At 39.1% G+C, this 16,647-nt stretch overlaps 2 protein-coding genes across 9 annotated transcripts; one reads left to right on the top strand and one right to left on the bottom strand.

Annotated features, from left to right (window-relative positions):
• Positions 1–21: 21 nt before the first annotated feature.
• LOC6544856 (probable G-protein coupled receptor Mth-like 14) lies at positions 22–3,429 on the bottom strand. The gene is made up of 9 exons (XM_001970959.3): positions 3,320–3,429; positions 3,137–3,253; positions 2,189–2,322; positions 1,683–2,096; positions 1,423–1,612; positions 947–1,370; positions 806–882; positions 641–753; positions 22–583 (listed from the first exon to the last, which is right to left on the bottom strand). Exons 3-9 carry the CDS (start codon positions 2,302–2,304, stop codon positions 328–330), a joined length of 1,590 nt encoding a protein of 529 aa, XP_001970995.1. The 5' UTR covers positions 2,305–2,322; positions 3,137–3,253; positions 3,320–3,429; the 3' UTR covers positions 22–327.
• A 98-nt stretch (positions 3,430–3,527) lies between these two features.
• On the top strand, positions 3,528–16,152 carry LOC6544855 (nucleosome-remodeling factor subunit NURF301). Of its 8 annotated transcripts, none has more exons than XM_026977058.1 (13): positions 3,528–3,605; positions 4,166–4,568; positions 4,975–8,883; positions 8,948–9,331; positions 9,394–9,717; positions 9,784–11,202; positions 11,260–11,390; positions 14,020–14,308; positions 14,367–14,862; positions 14,929–15,033; positions 15,095–15,458; positions 15,594–15,678; positions 15,740–16,152. In XM_026977058.1, exons 2-13 carry the CDS (start codon positions 4,274–4,276, stop codon positions 15,943–15,945), a joined length of 8,007 nt encoding a protein of 2,668 aa, XP_026832859.1. In that variant the 5' UTR covers positions 3,528–3,605; positions 4,166–4,273; the 3' UTR covers positions 15,946–16,152. The 8 variants fall into 8 exon arrangements, with proteins under 8 accessions (XP_026832859.1, XP_026832857.1, XP_026832858.1 ...); XM_026977056.1 differs by having other exon boundaries at positions 3,590–3,696; XM_026977057.1 differs by having other exon boundaries at positions 3,590–3,720.
• Positions 16,153–16,647: the final 495 nt, after the last annotated feature.

Below are 16,647 nucleotides of genomic sequence, written 5' to 3'. Positions count from 1 at the left end.
ATTTAATAATATTTATATAAGTTTAAATAAACCACAATTTACACAATTTGAAGTGTTTACTTTTTCACGCCATCTTCCTCCAGTATGTAAATGTTTTACAAATATGGTTGGGAAATTGATTGGTCATGGCCCGGAACAAAATAATCTTTTAAAGGGTATCAAATTGAGCAGATCAACATTTGAATGTTTTTCACAGTTTTAGTCTCCTTTCTTATCAATTGGCTTTGCTTATAAAGAAATCAAATAAACCTGATTTAATATAATTATAAAATTAATGTTATATTCACGGCGATCGTAAATTTGAAGTAATGTATTAGAATTGTACATCTATGTGGGACTATTACTAAGAGCTTGCATCTCTGTGCCTTCAATTTCGTGGGAACCACGATCATACCACCACCTCAATATTATTGTGCGGCGCCTTCGCACGACGACAAAAATAAGCAGTACCCAAACTCCTTGAAGTCCATTCACCATGTCGCAAAGTATAAGGTAATTAGAATTCGAGCCAGAGTAAAACGTTATTATTTCGAGTATCCAGCTTACGACCATTATCTTTCCAAGTAAGCTGACGCATTTGGCGCTAATGGCAAAATATTAAAATCATTTGATGTCTTAAGACAATAATAAATACACTCACTCCTTCTTAACATCTTCATATTTTTGTTTGTCAAACAAACCATTTCTCCCCTGGATACTTTTTTCAGCCTCGCCGCTTATACGTTGAAATCCGAAGAACGATATGACGTTAATCTAAGAATGTAGAGTTGCAGAAAACCAAAAACTGGTAGGAAAAAGTGCTTACCAAAAAACTGAGAAAAAGTATAGTAGACACTGGAGGAATAAAGTAACGTTGGGAGTCTCGTATGGATTCCGTGAGGCCTTTAAATAATACATCTATTATTAGTTACATTCTGGATTATTATTCTTTCCGTTAATTACTTGCCTTGCAGAAAGTAAGACGGCATTCCAGGCAATCCCTTTTGAACAGTAAGTGCGACTATTGTGGCCGGTCCAGAAAAAGCAAAAATTGTGTAACACGCAAAATTAAAGGTGGCCCAGCTCTTTGAACACTGAATGCAGCAGGGCAACTTGTACCACACATTCAAGAGAACATTGAAGCATATGCATAGGTACCAGAAGAAATAACTCAAAATACAAAACTGTATGACGTAGCCAATAAATCCTTGGTTCGGGATGCCATATATGTGCACCACGGAGTGCACAAAGTACCCGGACGCCAAACACAAGGACATCAAACTTAACGACAGGCCATGCAAGTTGCGCAATAAGCGAAGTTTCATGTGCAAATAGCTAACTAAAAGCAGGCAGGGCATAGATATAAGCATCAGAACAGCAAAAAAAATGACCTGAAATAATATTCATCCATTGGTAATAGAAATTCATTTTACATTGACTTACTTTAGCGAAGGCAATTTGTTCTTCCACTTGGGTAACACATGTAAAAGCAAACAAGTGACCTGACTTGTCAATATCCAAGCAATAATGCTCCTTCACTGTGTACGATTCGTTGCCAAATTTGTCGACGATTAATAGGGAACCGTCTTGTAAAACGAAGAAAACGTCCTCCTCGTCGTCGTACAAGAGAGAACTACATTTGCAGAAGAATGTGTTCTTTGCTAAAATATTTAATATCAGAACTTTTCCTCTCGATCACATACCTGTTACACGGATTTCCAATGTCGTAGTCCAGCTTAGTCTCAATCTCCAAATCTTCGATGCAGTTATCATACAGAACTGCACTTATTACAGTCGGTTCAAAGCGTAAAAGTCCGTTGTCACACATGGAATCGCTCTGATTTTCCCGATTTATGTTTAGGTTTTCTCCATGTGGGCAGCATTTTCTCAAACGGGACGTTTCTGTTGCAATTGGCTGTTTTCTGTATTTTTCCCGCTGCGAACAGTCCGCAGGATTTTCTACAGGACTTTGAGCAGGAACAAGGCTTGGGAGCGTAGCACCTGTAATAGTTATAGTGGCTTCCGTCGAATATGTTTCAGCTGCAACCGGTGTTGAGGATATTAAGGCGTCCAGCACGTCAGTCGAAGAGCTATTTAATGTGTCTTTATAGAAAATACTGAGGGAAGAGACATATTTAAGAAAACAAACAATATTAGCAAACTATCCAAGTAATAACTTCTCAAGCACAATTTTTTAAGCATTTCTTACTTTGAGTTATTTGATGCCTTTAAAGTGTTGTTTGCAGTGCTTATCTGTGCAGATCCGTGGGAAATCGTTTGTAAAGTGATTACAGCTAGGAAAAAATTCCAGTAGCCCAAAATCATATTGCTTTTTCAACCAATCTACAAATAAAATATATAATATCAAAATATAATAATATCAAATAAAAAATATCAAATAACACAAAATTGCCGAGTTCGTTTACACAGCATGCATGTAAACAAACCAAATTTTGACATTAGTTAACAAATGTGGGTAACTGGAATGATATGGGTTATCTTATCTACGTATGTATGTATGTAAGATACAGAACGAGGCGTTATCCCTATAAAACACATGACGTCAGACAAATGTGGTAGCACATTCCTTAGAACTGATCAATTACTCGGAAAATTACACTCATCTTTCACAAAAACCCCGTTAAATGTCAATTTTTACGCACTGAACATGTTAAGTAAAACCTTGTTTATAACAAGTCTTATTTTTAAAGAAAAACTGGTAATGGCGATTGATGTTTACGTACATGTCCAAAAATTTAAATTTGCTATTTAAATGCAACCACTGAGGTTGATTTTTAAAGTAATACTAGCGAAAAAAGTGTTAGTATACTGCAATAGAGTCAGGTTGTGCAGGTGATAAGATAACAATGTTTTCAGGGCTTCCAAATAACGCGTTCCCCTACATTTTTTATTTTTTGACTTATTTAATATATTAGTATAATAATTTATTTAGTATTTTAATTTAATGCGTAATATTCCCTTAGGGCTCAAAAGTCATTACTAAATTCAAAATATTGGTAGGTCCAATGCAATGAAGATAAGATTAATAAGAAGATAAATAAATGGTGATGTTTTATAAGCGGATATATGCGTGTATGAGGGGTTTCTCACAACACTATAGTCCAAATAACACAATAAAAAATATAAAAACACTTACCGGTAATCCATAAATCGTAACGGCATCTTATTATCGATAACATTTTTAACAGACATTTCAGTGGTCGGCAGCACGCAAATTTTAATAGGCGCCAGGACTTAAAATGCGATCTTTCACCTAAAATTGAGTAAAAAGAAATACATTAACATTTGAATCATTTTGTTTTTGAGAGCAACCAATTACCTTTTGATTTTTTGAATAGTGAATTAGGAGTTTTTGATTTTTTTCACCACCTAACGGTTTTCCCGCAAACGCTCGCAAAACGCCTCGATCAAAATCAAAATACATCTGTCAGTGCGGTTCAGTGTAAATGCCAAAAGCAACCCTGTTTATATCGTTTGAGCAACCATAAGCTATTAATTCTCCCAGCCGACCGCAAGAGGACGCTTCTGACCCCGCGCTATAGAAGAGTCGCTGTGATTGGCCGACTGTACACCGTCTTTAGCTATGTTCAGAACTGTAATGTTAGGTAAAAGTGTCTTTCGCAGTGTGCTGAAGATAGTTAAAAATATTTGAATATATCGTGTTAAATCCTGTGAAATTATTCCCCAACATGCTGGGTAATTTGCGCAATAAACCCATGTGTTAGTTCTGAATGAGGAGTGTCATTTAAACAGTCGCAAAAATTTTCACCGTTGCTTAAATGGCGGACAATGTGCGTTGGCTTCATTTCCTCGCACTCGCACACATACAAGCGCACTTGGTGGTGCTGTCCAGTGCGTTCGCCGTCCAACACTAGAAGCCAAGAATGTGTTTTGAATACATGTACTTAATATATTTAATCGAAACCGTCATTCTGAACTAAACAAGCTCTTTTGGCGGCTTTTTTTAAACTCCAAATTTGCGCATTACGAACAAAGTGAAAATCCAACGACAAACTTCTGACGATCTGATCGATTTTTTCCCCCACATACGCCGTTGAGTGAATGTGTGTTTGAATGTGTCCCGTAAATACATAGCTGGGTGCGAGTGAGAAGCGGTGTGCGTTCCCTGTGGCTCCGTGTACTAATGGGTTAATTTTCGTTTCAGATCTGATGTGCAGCTCCGCAGTGATAACTTGGAACAATATCTGAGGAGAGTACCCCCCACGCACCCCTACACAAAGCCAGATAAGTACGCAAAGCGAAAACAAACAAGATGAGCGGTCGCGGCAGCCGTAAACGTGGACGTCCGCCAAAGACGCCCAACGAACGCGCCTCAGGACGCTTCAATTACCAGCTGCTCAAGAAGCCAAAGTATCTTAGCGAGGGAAAATCGCAGCCCAGCACTCCGTCGGCGTCCAGGGGCATTTCTCCGCAGAGCGACGAGGGCAGCAGGAGCAGCCACAACAACCACACCAATCACAGCCGCAGTCGCGGGAGCGCTGCTAAGAGGGGACGAGGGCGCAAATCTGCCGTGCAACCGAACACCAGCAGCTACTCTGGGAGGAAAGGTGGGTTAAAGGGTCACCTACACTCGAATTTGGTAGTCAAGGCTTTCAGTTGCCTATTAACGAGTTCGAACATTTATCTTTAGTCGTATTTTGCTTAAGTTTTCCTGTTCGCTAAGGATCTTCCACTTCCTAAAATAACGATCACGAATTGTATTGGCGTTCCAAATGTTATCCCACGAAATACTTTATGCTGCGCGAAGCTTATAAGCCTGAACAATTTAATATATTCGTGACGACCAACACCGTCTGTTCTTATACGAACGAATATTTTTTGAATCTTTCGACATGAAATCTTTCAGTCTATTTGGCATAACATTACTTACAGAAGAAATTGGGTGGCAGTATGACAGGTTTTATGCACGGGTGAAATCATATTGGTTCTAAGAGCTGCTGTTCTTTTTTTCAGGGTACGAGTCGGAGTATCACTACGGCTCAGATTTTGGAGATTCCGAAGAAGATAAATCCGATAATGAGGATGATATGCTGCTTACACCCAGTGACGACGAGAGCATAGAAGTAGCCAACGAGAGCGAGTCAGAGTTTTCCGTGTGCAGCTTTAATCAAAATGGAGTTGGTCGGCCGCCACGTCCTCCTAGCCCAGAACCTGTGTGGCTGCAGGAAGGTCGGCAGTACGCAGCGCTTGAACTGCCCGATTCGTCGGAGGATCTTTTCATTGCAAATACACACGTTTTGCGTGCGCTCAGTATCTATGAAGTACTGCGACGATTTCGCCACATGGTCCGCCTTTCGCCATTCCGATTTGAAGACTTGTGTGCAGCGCTGGCTTGTGAGGAGCAAAGTGCATTGTTGACGGAGGTACACATAATGTTGCTTAAAGCGATTCTTCGAGAAGAGGACGCACAGGGTACTCATTTTGGACCGCTGGATCAAAAGGATACTGTTAATATAAGTCTTTACCTGATTGACTCGATAACGTGGCCGGAAGTTTTGCGAAGCTATGTGGAAAGCGATAAGACGTTTGATCGCAATGTGTTTCACATTTTAAGCCAAACTGAATACCCGTACACGGGCATTGACAACCGGCTTGAAGTGCTCCAGTTTCTGTCAGATCAATTTTTAACTGCCAATTCTATACGAGATGTAATGCTGCAGGAAGGGCCTATTCATTATGATGACCATTGCCGCGTATGCCATCGACTCGGCGATTTATTATGCTGCGAGACGTGCCCAGCCGTCTATCATTTGGAATGTGTTGATCCGCCAATGAATGACGTACCTACTGAGGATTGGCAGTGCGGGCTTTGTCGCTCGCATAAGGTTAGTGGCGTAGTGGACTGCGTGCTGCCGCAGGAAAAGCAAGGTGTGCTAATCCGGCATGATAGCCTGGGTGTTGATCGTCATGGGCGCAAATATTGGTTTATTGCACGTCGCATTTTTATCGAAGATCAGGAGGACTTCACATGCTGGTATTACAGTACGACAAGTAAGTTGAAATTACTGCTCCACCGACTGGACCCCGAAGAACTGGAAACTCGTCTGCATAGCCAGATTACCGAGCGACGAGACGAAATCGAGCGCCAAATGAAACTGACTGAGACCTTAACCAATGAACACAAACACACGAAGCGTAGTGTTATCGAAATCGAACAAGAGGCTACAAATGAAATTTTGGAAAAAGAGGTACTCGACGAGGAAGAAAAAGATGTTGATGCTAAATCTGAGGGTCAATCCATAGAGGGAACAAAAAAACAAGAAGAATGTAAAATGGTCACGCGTCAAAAATCCAATCAGCTGAGTAATGGTACCTTGCATTTTAAACTTGGTATGGAGCAAGGATTTAAAAATTATGTTAACCAGTATTCAGCCAATCCAATTGCACTCAACAAGCCGCAACGAAACGAGGAGCGCGATAAGCGACGACATCTGTCCCATAAGTTCTCGCTAACGACTGCTTCTGACTTTAAATGGATCGGTATAACCATGGGAACTACTGACAATATGATAACAACTCTAAGGCAGACATTGATAAACTTCGAATCCAATATAGCAGCTTCCTTTTTGAATACCAACTGGGTAGTTAACAAAAAAATTTGGAATGCTGCGGTGATGAACGCCCGTCGTCCATCTGACTTTGCCGTCGTGTTGCTACTTTTTCAAGCGTCCCTTAAGAGCGTCGTTTTTGCCAACGTCTGGCATGAGCAACTGGGGCACACAGCTTTGCAACGCATAACTAGTGCCGAACGAGAAGAGCGAAAAAAACTTGAAAAGCGAGAGAAACGCGAGCGGGATGATGAGGAAGAACGTAATCGCTTGGCATTTAACTACATAAAGTATACCCTGGGTCTTAAACATCAAGTCTGGAAGCAAAAAGGAGAAGAATATCGTGTTCACGGGCAATGGGGCTGGCTTTGGCTCTCAAGTAGTCGACGCTGTGGTGTTCGTGCACGGCGAGCCCAACCACTAGTACACAATAGAGTCTACGTACATTACACCATGGGAGAGGAGAGCGAGGTCAATGAAGTTATTTTAGTCGACCCACGCACCCAACGATTTATGCAACAATGTGAGTCGAGCAATGTTGATGGTCAGGTGTGTCATTATTTACCGGACCAATATAAAAATGTGAAAGTTATAGAAGATGTTAAGGAGAAAGTCAAAGGGCACATCGACGTTAGCAAAGCGCTAAATGCTCCAGGGCGTACTTATTACTCGAAGGTGGCTCGCAAATGTCGGTTAGATGATCTATTGGATCGCCGTATAAAATTGGCCGAGGTTGAGGAGCAGATGGCTTCTAAAGTTGCTTCTGATGTGAAGCCGCTTCTTGTTTCTTCCCAACAAGCTACAGCCAACAGCAAACAAACGCTTCTGGAGAAGCGTTTACTTCGCCTTACTGAAGTCCAAGCAAAGGGGGGTCCTGCAAACGTAAACTTGGAACTTGTCAACTCGCTGGCTAAACAAATTCAAACAGTGCGCTTACAATTTAGTCAGCTTAATCGATTTGCTAAAGTTTTTCGCTGCTACACAAAGGAGTGTAACACAAATTCAAATGCTGTGTCTCAAATAACCCAAAATACTTGCTACTCCCCATTATGTCTTCAAAAAGCACGGGCCAAAAAAGAACTTTTATTGTTGCTACGAAAGGCGCATACTGCCGGTAATGGCTCAAAAGAGACAGTTGCCGCCATACTAGGCGCTGTTAAAAAGCCATCTATTCTCGAGCAGAAGCTGACGGAGGGTAAGAGAGAATCCACTCAGGTGACCGTGGATGATCCCGAAGAGGGGAAGCCAACTGAATCCGAAGCGCCGTTGGATTTACTTCAAGATTGGGAACATGCTCGAGCGCACGCCGTTCAATTTACCGATTCTTTGCTAACCGAATGCATGCTGGTTGACCAGGACTGCGCCACCAGCACGAGAATTAAACAGGAGGGTGATGCCAGTGCCGGAAGCAATACAACTACTGACTCTAACACACAAGACTCCGATAAAATAGACTATATTGAGAGTATGGACGTTTGCAGTAATGTTGAAATTGAGAGCACCGAAGACTCTATTGTAGCGGGCTTAAACTCCAGTAATGCCGAAGATGTCGATATGACTCCTGGATGGCGGCGAAAGCGTAACCAGAAATCTAAAAAAAGCTATATTGGCACTAAAGATGTGCTGGATCAGACGCTGGACAAGGATATACCACTTAACAAACAGAACCGCAGATTTCCTATTACTGCACGTCCAGTTAAGCGCGAATGTGTGAAAAAATACGAACGAGAGTATTTTGAGAACGGAACCGAGCGAGTCTATTCCTCTAGTTCACCTCGGGGTCGTGTATACCTCCTTAATGACGCAGCCAAGTTGAGTGAGCAAGCTGTAAAAGCTGAGGAAAAGTCTACCATATCAAAAAAGCCATACTCTCGATACCCACTTATATCAAATTTTCTTACGCATAAGAAAAAACGTAGCCTGTTAGTGCTACCACGATTTGAGCTGCTTAAGCTGGCTCGTCTGGGTGGAAAAACATCTACAAATGGTTTTCATCACGCTGCGAAAAATAACACAATTTGGCAGTATCAGTGCTCGCGGCCCCTCTTCCGAACCTGCTGGTCCTATCGAACATCTAATGCCACGTCGTTATCCAGCCTAGCACTGCAGCTACGAATACTGTGGTCGTGCCTCCGCTGGGATGACATGATAGCAAAGCCTCCATCGACGGATGGGAAGCATCAGGTTACTACGGATACTGAAATCGTAACATTGGAATTGCTCAAACTTCGCCACACAGGACGCTATGGCGAAAAAACAAGCTATTTGCGACGAAAAGTTGTTATTCCACTTGAAATGCCCAAGACTGTGAGAGGTGAGAATTAATGTGCATTTACATGAAGGCATTCAAAATTAATTATTTATTTTTCGTTCTACAGAAGTAACATCCATACGATCTGGACTGCGAAAACGAAAGCGTGCTGAATCTCCCCAGCCAACCGAGCCACAAATTAGCGAGGAATGGGTGGATGAAGATAAATTGGAGTTATGGGAAATTAAATTTATGGGAGAAAAACAAGAAAAGGCACGCCTATCAGCTGTAACGCGATCTGTCGCATCTCGTCAATTGGAGGCAAGTGGTAGTAATGTTTCCAACACTTCAACCAATGGAGCTCTTGGCGGCGCTGGACGCGTCCAACTGGCACCTAAGTCGAGTGAAGATGTTAAAGAAAAAATGGAACAACAATTGAAATTGCAGCGCGCCGTTCATCAGCAGAGAAAATTGGTTGCAACTGGCGAAGTCACCCGTTCTGTGACACCAGGTAAGCTGTTTTAAGTTTTATTCATAGGGAGGATCTAAAATACAATTACTTTACCATTGCAGTTAAAGGCCAAGTTATCGGTAGCAGGCGTGTCATTGTTAAAAACCCTGATGGCACAACTCGAATTATTCAGCAAGCAGTTACACAGGTTTCAAGAACAGGAGGAACTAATACTGCAGCAGCAGCTGCTTCACCTGCTGTAGGAGGCTCGACAAGCACTCAGTCAAATCCATCCACATCTACACCGCATAAAGTACAAATTATAAGGGGCCCAGATGGCAAAGTAAGCGTACGCGGATTGAATCCTGGGCAGCAGCTAGTTCAAATGCCGGATGGAAAACTCCATGTGCTGACTACCACTACATCTTCAAATTCGGCAGCGCAGGGTGAGTCTCACTTAATAAGGCTAAAAGTAATATTTTTAATATTACAATTACTATTATCATTTCTAGGAAACAAAATCAAGGTTCCCATCAAGCCAACTTCTACTTCGTCGTCGCCAGCAATTAGTTCAGCACAGACTACTACAAATCCAGGGACGCCTGTGATAAAGCAAATTGCAGTTAAACATGTCACGAAAAATTCAGCGACTCAATCCATAGCATCGTCCCCGCGCGTAGCCTTACCGCTTGCTCAAATTAAAAATAAGTTGTTACTGGCTCAACAGCAATCACCATCTTCATCAGCAACAACTTCATCGCCCCCCGTGCAGAAGATAGTGTCGAAAGTGGTTAACACGAGTTCCTCTGGGCAAACCGTACAGCAAGTATTCGTACAGTCTGGGTCCAAACTGGTAGTAGGGCAAAACGCACAAGGGCAAAAGGTTATAATATCTACGTCGACTGCACAACAGCAAGGAACATCACCGGTTCAACAGCAGCAACTAGTACAATCTCAACCAATTCAACAGTCACCACAACAGATCTCAATGACACAGGTCGGAAATCAACCAACGCAAAAAGTAATTCAGCAAATTGTTAATACCAGCAACGTGCAGCAGCAGATAGTAGTTGGCGGCCAACGGATTATATTAAGCCCCGGTCAAACTATTGTTACTCAGAGGAACGTGCCGCAGAGTCAAGCATTGCAGATGGTTCAGCAGCAGATTCAAACCCAGCAACAGCAGCAGCAACAACATGTTGTCCAGCCTCAACAACAATTTGTTGTTCAATCAAACCAAATTGTACAATCTTCACCAAGTGCACAAACCAAACTGGTTAAACAGCTTGTGGTTCAACAACAAACACAGCCAACTATTGAAGAAAAAACACAGATCACCACGACTGATGGCAATGAAACTGGCACACAACAAGTCCTGGTTCCAAATTCGACTTTAGCCCAGCAGTTAGCACAGGGCAAATTACAGGTGGCAACTGTGAATGGGCAACAAGTCATCGTGAAACCGTTGGGAAATAATCAGGCTCAAATCGTGGCACATATTAAACACCAAGGTGACGGGAACGCTCACATCGTTACAAGTAATTCAGCCACTGCCGTACCTCAAGCAAGCCCACAAACTTCACCAGTCAAACAACAAGCTCTCCCATCACAAAGTCCACAGCAAGTCGTTATCCAGCAGCAACAAATCCATCAACAGTCACCAACAAACTTCGAAAGTGGCGTAACCCCAATAACTCAACAGCCGGTTGTCACCCAGACTGTCCAGGCTCCAGCCCAACAGCAACCCTTGAGTGTTGAGGAGAGTCTCCTCCAGAATCAGCCGCCTGGAACAGTAATTAAATGTGTCACCGCTCAAGTATTGCAAACCGAGCATGGTCCGCGTATAGTATTGCAAGGCCTCGTAGGCAACGATTTCACTGCACAGCAATTACAATTAGTGCAAACGCAGGTGAAACAGCAACTAATGAAGGGTGTGTAATTCAATTGTATATTTTGTTATCTTGTAATATCTCCCATTTATATTTTAGCTCAAGAGTCAAATGGCAAACTTGGTGTTCTGGGCCCAACAAAAATATACTTGGCGGTACAGCCGGAAAATGCAGTTCAATCACAGCCGCCTCCTCTAACCCCTGTTCACCAATCGGCTACGCATCAGCAAGTGAGTAGTTTTTAGTTATAATTATAATGTGAAAGGATAAATGAGGAATAGGACAGGACTGTGAGGGTTACATTTGCTGATTCTCGACCGAAATGCCAATTTGTTTTTTGTTCCATCTTAAATTTAAGTTAAGTCTCTTATTTATTGAACGAGAGCGGCATGTTGCTGCTTCACTTGCACTTTCTTTGCGTTTCGTTTGGTACACCTAATTTGTTTGTTTGTTGTATTTTAATGAACATAAATTAAATACATAGCGTTTCCTAATTTATATACATTCCTAAGCTGTAAACAATAACTTATATTTTCCAAGTACAGCAACAGACTTATTGAAATATGAACCAAGGCTTACTATTGCAAAATAATTATTCAACAAGCAATTCTCCACACAGGAGCTCGATAGTTAGAAATACATGATACCATTTAAATAATAAAATATGACATATTTATTTTGATTACTTAATTTAAATAATATAAAAATGTATTTAGCTTAAAAATGTGAATACCTTATTAAATATAAGAAACTATTACATAGTGAGTAGGAAGCACATTAAGCATATTAACTTAACAATAACCCAGACTGTCACCTAATGTTTAAAAACAAGGCAAAAGTATTAGAACAACTTTGCTCCGATTAGCTTTTCTTGCCTGAGGGACATTTGGTTTCTTAGTAATACATAGAATACATGTAAATTGTAAAGCGCTTTTTGCAATAAAACCTATTATGCAACCACACTAGTTGTGACCAGCTCTGTTTCTTTTCTACGAATAATTTTCGAAAGCAGTCATCCAGTTATACACTATTATACACATAGTTAAACAAAATCTCAAATGTTTTAATCTTTAAAAGTAAAAAATAATATCTTTATAAAGATCGTTCAGATTGGTTTCGCAAGAAAAAAACCTTTCCGAGGGTGTAAAAGGTTTCTTTATTTATTGGAATTAATTTTAAACCAGAAACCACAAAAAAAGTTTAAGTACCGAATTTATCTTTGCAATGCTGATATCATAAGCTTAATGGAAATACTATGTTACAAATGGCGGTAACTATTAACTAACTACATCCATTGAGCCGTGAGCCGTGTATGAAAAAAGATAAAGATATAAATGAAACGATTACAATGGATTTAGAAAGTGAATAAAAATGGAGTATCATGTTGTATTAAAACAAGAAATTTTTTGGTTTAATTGTTTGCTATAATTATTTCAGCTCATATACATACACACTCTATAAAATCTGCAAATGTACGAATTTTTAGGCGTGTGTCTGATGTTATAAAATTGTATATTCCTCCTAACAAAGTTAAATGTCTGTAAAACTCCCGAAATCAATGACCACAAAGAAAATATGTTTAAAAGTTTGTAAATTTTTGTTTCTGAATTAGTTGGATGATTATTTGCAAATTGGCCTTTGTGTTGACAAAAAGCGCATGCTTCATATATAAGTAAGAAGAGAAGTCTGCAAACATATCTTATAAATCTGTGCAAGAAAAGAATTTATACAGAGCTAATAGACTATAAATATTAATCAGATATCAGTTGAATTCACTTTAGGATTACAAAATAATTGGTCACAATTTCAATGGCCAAGTCCAATTTCCATTTTAATTCAAATCTGATTTGAAATACGAACTGCTGAAGAGATTAACCCCACGCAGAGTTTTAGTTGACTGGCATATTTGAAGTTATACAAATTAAAGGCAAGTCTTGTTTTTTAAAATGGAAAATGAAGGAAAAGATTTCTCCATATAAAACGCATGTGCTAATGTCGCGACTGAGCTAGTTTTTCTGATATGTCCTTTAAAATAAACACAAAGGCTTTACCATTTTTATAATCATCTCATCTAAATCGAAACGAAGTTTACACTTGTCCAAAATTAAATTTTGCAATAACACGGCTTATATACACCTATCATATCCTTACACCAGTTTCATAGCATTTTAATCTCTTTTACACAAGTTGCATTATAATTTGTAACCCAATCTAAATACTATCCTATCTTTGTAATAAAAGTGTCATATACCTTAAAATCAAATTCATGCTTCCACTGCTTAAAAACGTTTAACCATGCCATAATATCACGTGTCAACAACTTCAACTCCTAACCACGTGTTAATCTCTTCGCCAACTACAACAACTACAATAAAACACATTAAAAGGTTGCCTGGAGTAAATTCTACAACTGATCTCTGATTAAAGTCAGGTAGGTGTGTTCGTAAATTCTGTTACTTTGAGCTATTAGTGTATCCGTTCATATTAACGCAATAAATTTTTGGATCTTGAATATAACTTACATTTTTGGAAACAATTAGGTTGGTGGCGGCGTATCAATAGCTTATATGATGAATTCGAATTATTTTGTGCAAGAAATTGAAGAAGAAGATTATGATGATGAGATTATTGTCGTCTGCAGTCCGCCGAATCAAATTGTACATTCACCCCCATGTGAAGTATTCAAAGGTAGAATTTTAAAAAGTGATTTGCCGTGCCGCACCAACAATAGTTGTAAGCCAATTTTGAAAGCAAAAAAAATTAAAAATTTATAATCTAGTTCTAGTTGAAGATCAAGACAATATTGAGCAGCATCGCCTAAAATATGAAAGTGAAGACCTTAAACGATGTTCATTGCAGACCAACAACATCGAAATCGACGCCGATACGCTAGCAACAACTTACGAAGTCAATCCCACTATTAAAGATATTGCCATTAATAATGGCAATGATCAGGAAAACAGTAAATGTGCAGAAACAGAAAATTCTAATATTACAACTAATGAGTCCTTTGCCGGTACATCTTCCCTATTAGAGGGTTCAGAGCATAACGAACCAACTAATCTTGCCGACTTCGATCTATCAGAAACAGACTTAGAAAATAAACAAAACGAAAGCTTCGTTGTTACCAGAGGATACATACAAGAGTGTAAGTGTTAACAAATGAAAAATAATGTTTTTAAAATAATAAGTTCCATGAATTTCAGCTATTTCAAATGCTCTCAAACAAGGTAATCTGAGTCCGGAACTTGAAGAAAAACTTGTTTGTATGCAGAAGCAACAAGAAAATGCGAATTCTACGAATGAGTGGGAAACATGCTCAAGAAACAGTGTAAATGAGGAAGCACTTACTCCAAGTCGCCAATTCATTGACACTGAATGGAAAATTCGTACTTCGCCAAGACGCCCGAATGCTATGACCACAAGCAGCCAATTTAATCGAATCAAAACGAAAAATCGAAGCGTGAATGACGAAGTCGCTGAACTTGGAGAGCAAAAGCAATCGCAGTTGGAACGTCATAAAGAATTGCTTAAAAAAAATATTTTGCGTAAGCGTTCCTTATTAGAGCGTAATTTACAGAGCGAAATACACGAAGATGTAAAAATTAAAGTCCAAAGACATATATGTACGGTAAGTAACGCTTCACCGGATGAACATAGCGAAAATGAAAGAAGTGGCGAACCCAATTCAGATTTTAAACGGTACGTATACAAATGGTCTTTTGAGCCATTAGCTATATATTTTATAAAAACCAAAACAAATCGCAGATCAGAGGCGCAAAACCCCAGACATGGCGCCGGCCGACCAAAAAAGTTGACAAGAAAAAAGGAAAAGTTGTATTGTATTTGCCGTACTCCATATGATGACACAAAGTAATTATAAATGCACATTCCTAACGCATTGTTAATTAATATATTGTAATTGTCCATGTAGGTTTTACGTGGGGTGCGACTTGTGCAGCAATTGGTTCCATGGGGATTGTGTCAGTATTACCGAAGAAGCTTCTAAAAATCTATCGGAATTTATTTGCCTCGACTGCAAGAGCGCCAGAGACACGCAACAGCTCTATTGTAGCTGTCGTCAACCATACGACGAGTCACAATTTTATATATGCTGTGATAAATGCCAGGATTGGTTCCATGGCCGTTGCGTTGGAATACTTCAAAGCGAAGCTGAGTTCATTGATGAATATGTTTGCCCTGAATGCCAACGCAAAAACGATGCTTACGCTGCAAATATGAAAAAACTGACTCCAAATGACATTGAAGAGCTGAAAAACTTAATCAAACAGATGCAGGTGATGACTTAATTAAGGGGAAATCTATATTTACAAATTTATATACAAAAAACAATTTTAAATTTGTTTTTATTTGGTGTTAGAATGACCAACAAATAGTATAATTTATGGATTAAATATTCGATTTATCTACAGTTACACAAAAGTGCTTGGCCATTTATGGAACCGGTTGATCCGAAGGAAGCACCCGATTATTACAAAGTGATTAAAGAGCCAATGGGTATGTAACATAAAAACACATTTATCAGAAAATTAATAAAATAAGGTTTCTTTCTCCAAAGATCTCAAACGGATGGAAATTAAACTCGAATCAAACACCTACACAAAACTAGCAGAGTTCATAGGCGATATGACAAAAATTTTTGACAACTGCCGTTACTATAACCCGAAAGAATCGTCCTTTTATAAGTGTGCTGAAGCACTAGAGTCATTCTTTGTGCAAAAAATTAAAAATTTTCGTGAAAATGTTTTTGGCCAAAGAACATAAGAAATAATAGAAACCCCTGAAAACTTTAGAACAAATGATTTTAGTTTATAAAGACACTTCTAACAATTTGAAAAGCGTGATTCAGTTATGTATTCTTATTTTGAATGAAATGTTACACATACATACATATTTTATCAATAAAAAATACTTATAATTAATTATAATAAACAATGTACATATTAACCGTATAAATTGGAATGACTATTATATGTGTTGTAATTGAGATTTCAGTAAATTAAACCGGTATGCAAATAAATTTCATATTCATTGGATTTTTGAAAGAATTAAAATATTTAAGCTAAACCCCTTTGTACAAAACATTAAAATGTAAATAAACAGCATGCATTTGATTTGATATCCGTATCATATGTTGTAGGTTTTATCTTAGGCGTATGTAACTTGTAAAAATTACACGCTTACAATAAATACGTGATCAGCATAAAATTCATTTTGGAAAAACTTGCATTTGCCTTTTTAGATTTTGGCTTACTCCTCATTGGGCTTTTACATCCACATCTAATCGGAAAAAACACATACTTTCTTAAATCTAAATACTTTAAAGAGCTTATTACTTTTACTAATCGTTATCCGGAGAGATAATAGGTTCTTTTCAGAAAAACTACAACAAAATCTTCATTTTTTTGTATTTGCATTGAAACTTTTTTAAGCTCTAGCAGAGGGTATTATATTGTTACAGTCAGA

Source organism: Drosophila erecta, unplaced genomic scaffold, assembly GCF_003286155.1.
Source record: "Drosophila erecta strain 14021-0224.00,06,07 unplaced genomic scaffold, DereRS2 tig00000021-arrow-pilon, whole genome shotgun sequence".
Classification (NCBI taxonomy): domain Eukaryota; kingdom Metazoa; phylum Arthropoda; class Insecta; order Diptera; family Drosophilidae; genus Drosophila; species Drosophila erecta.
The sequence above is the reverse complement of the archived record's forward strand: the minus strand, read 5'-3'. Positions and strand labels throughout refer to the sequence as shown.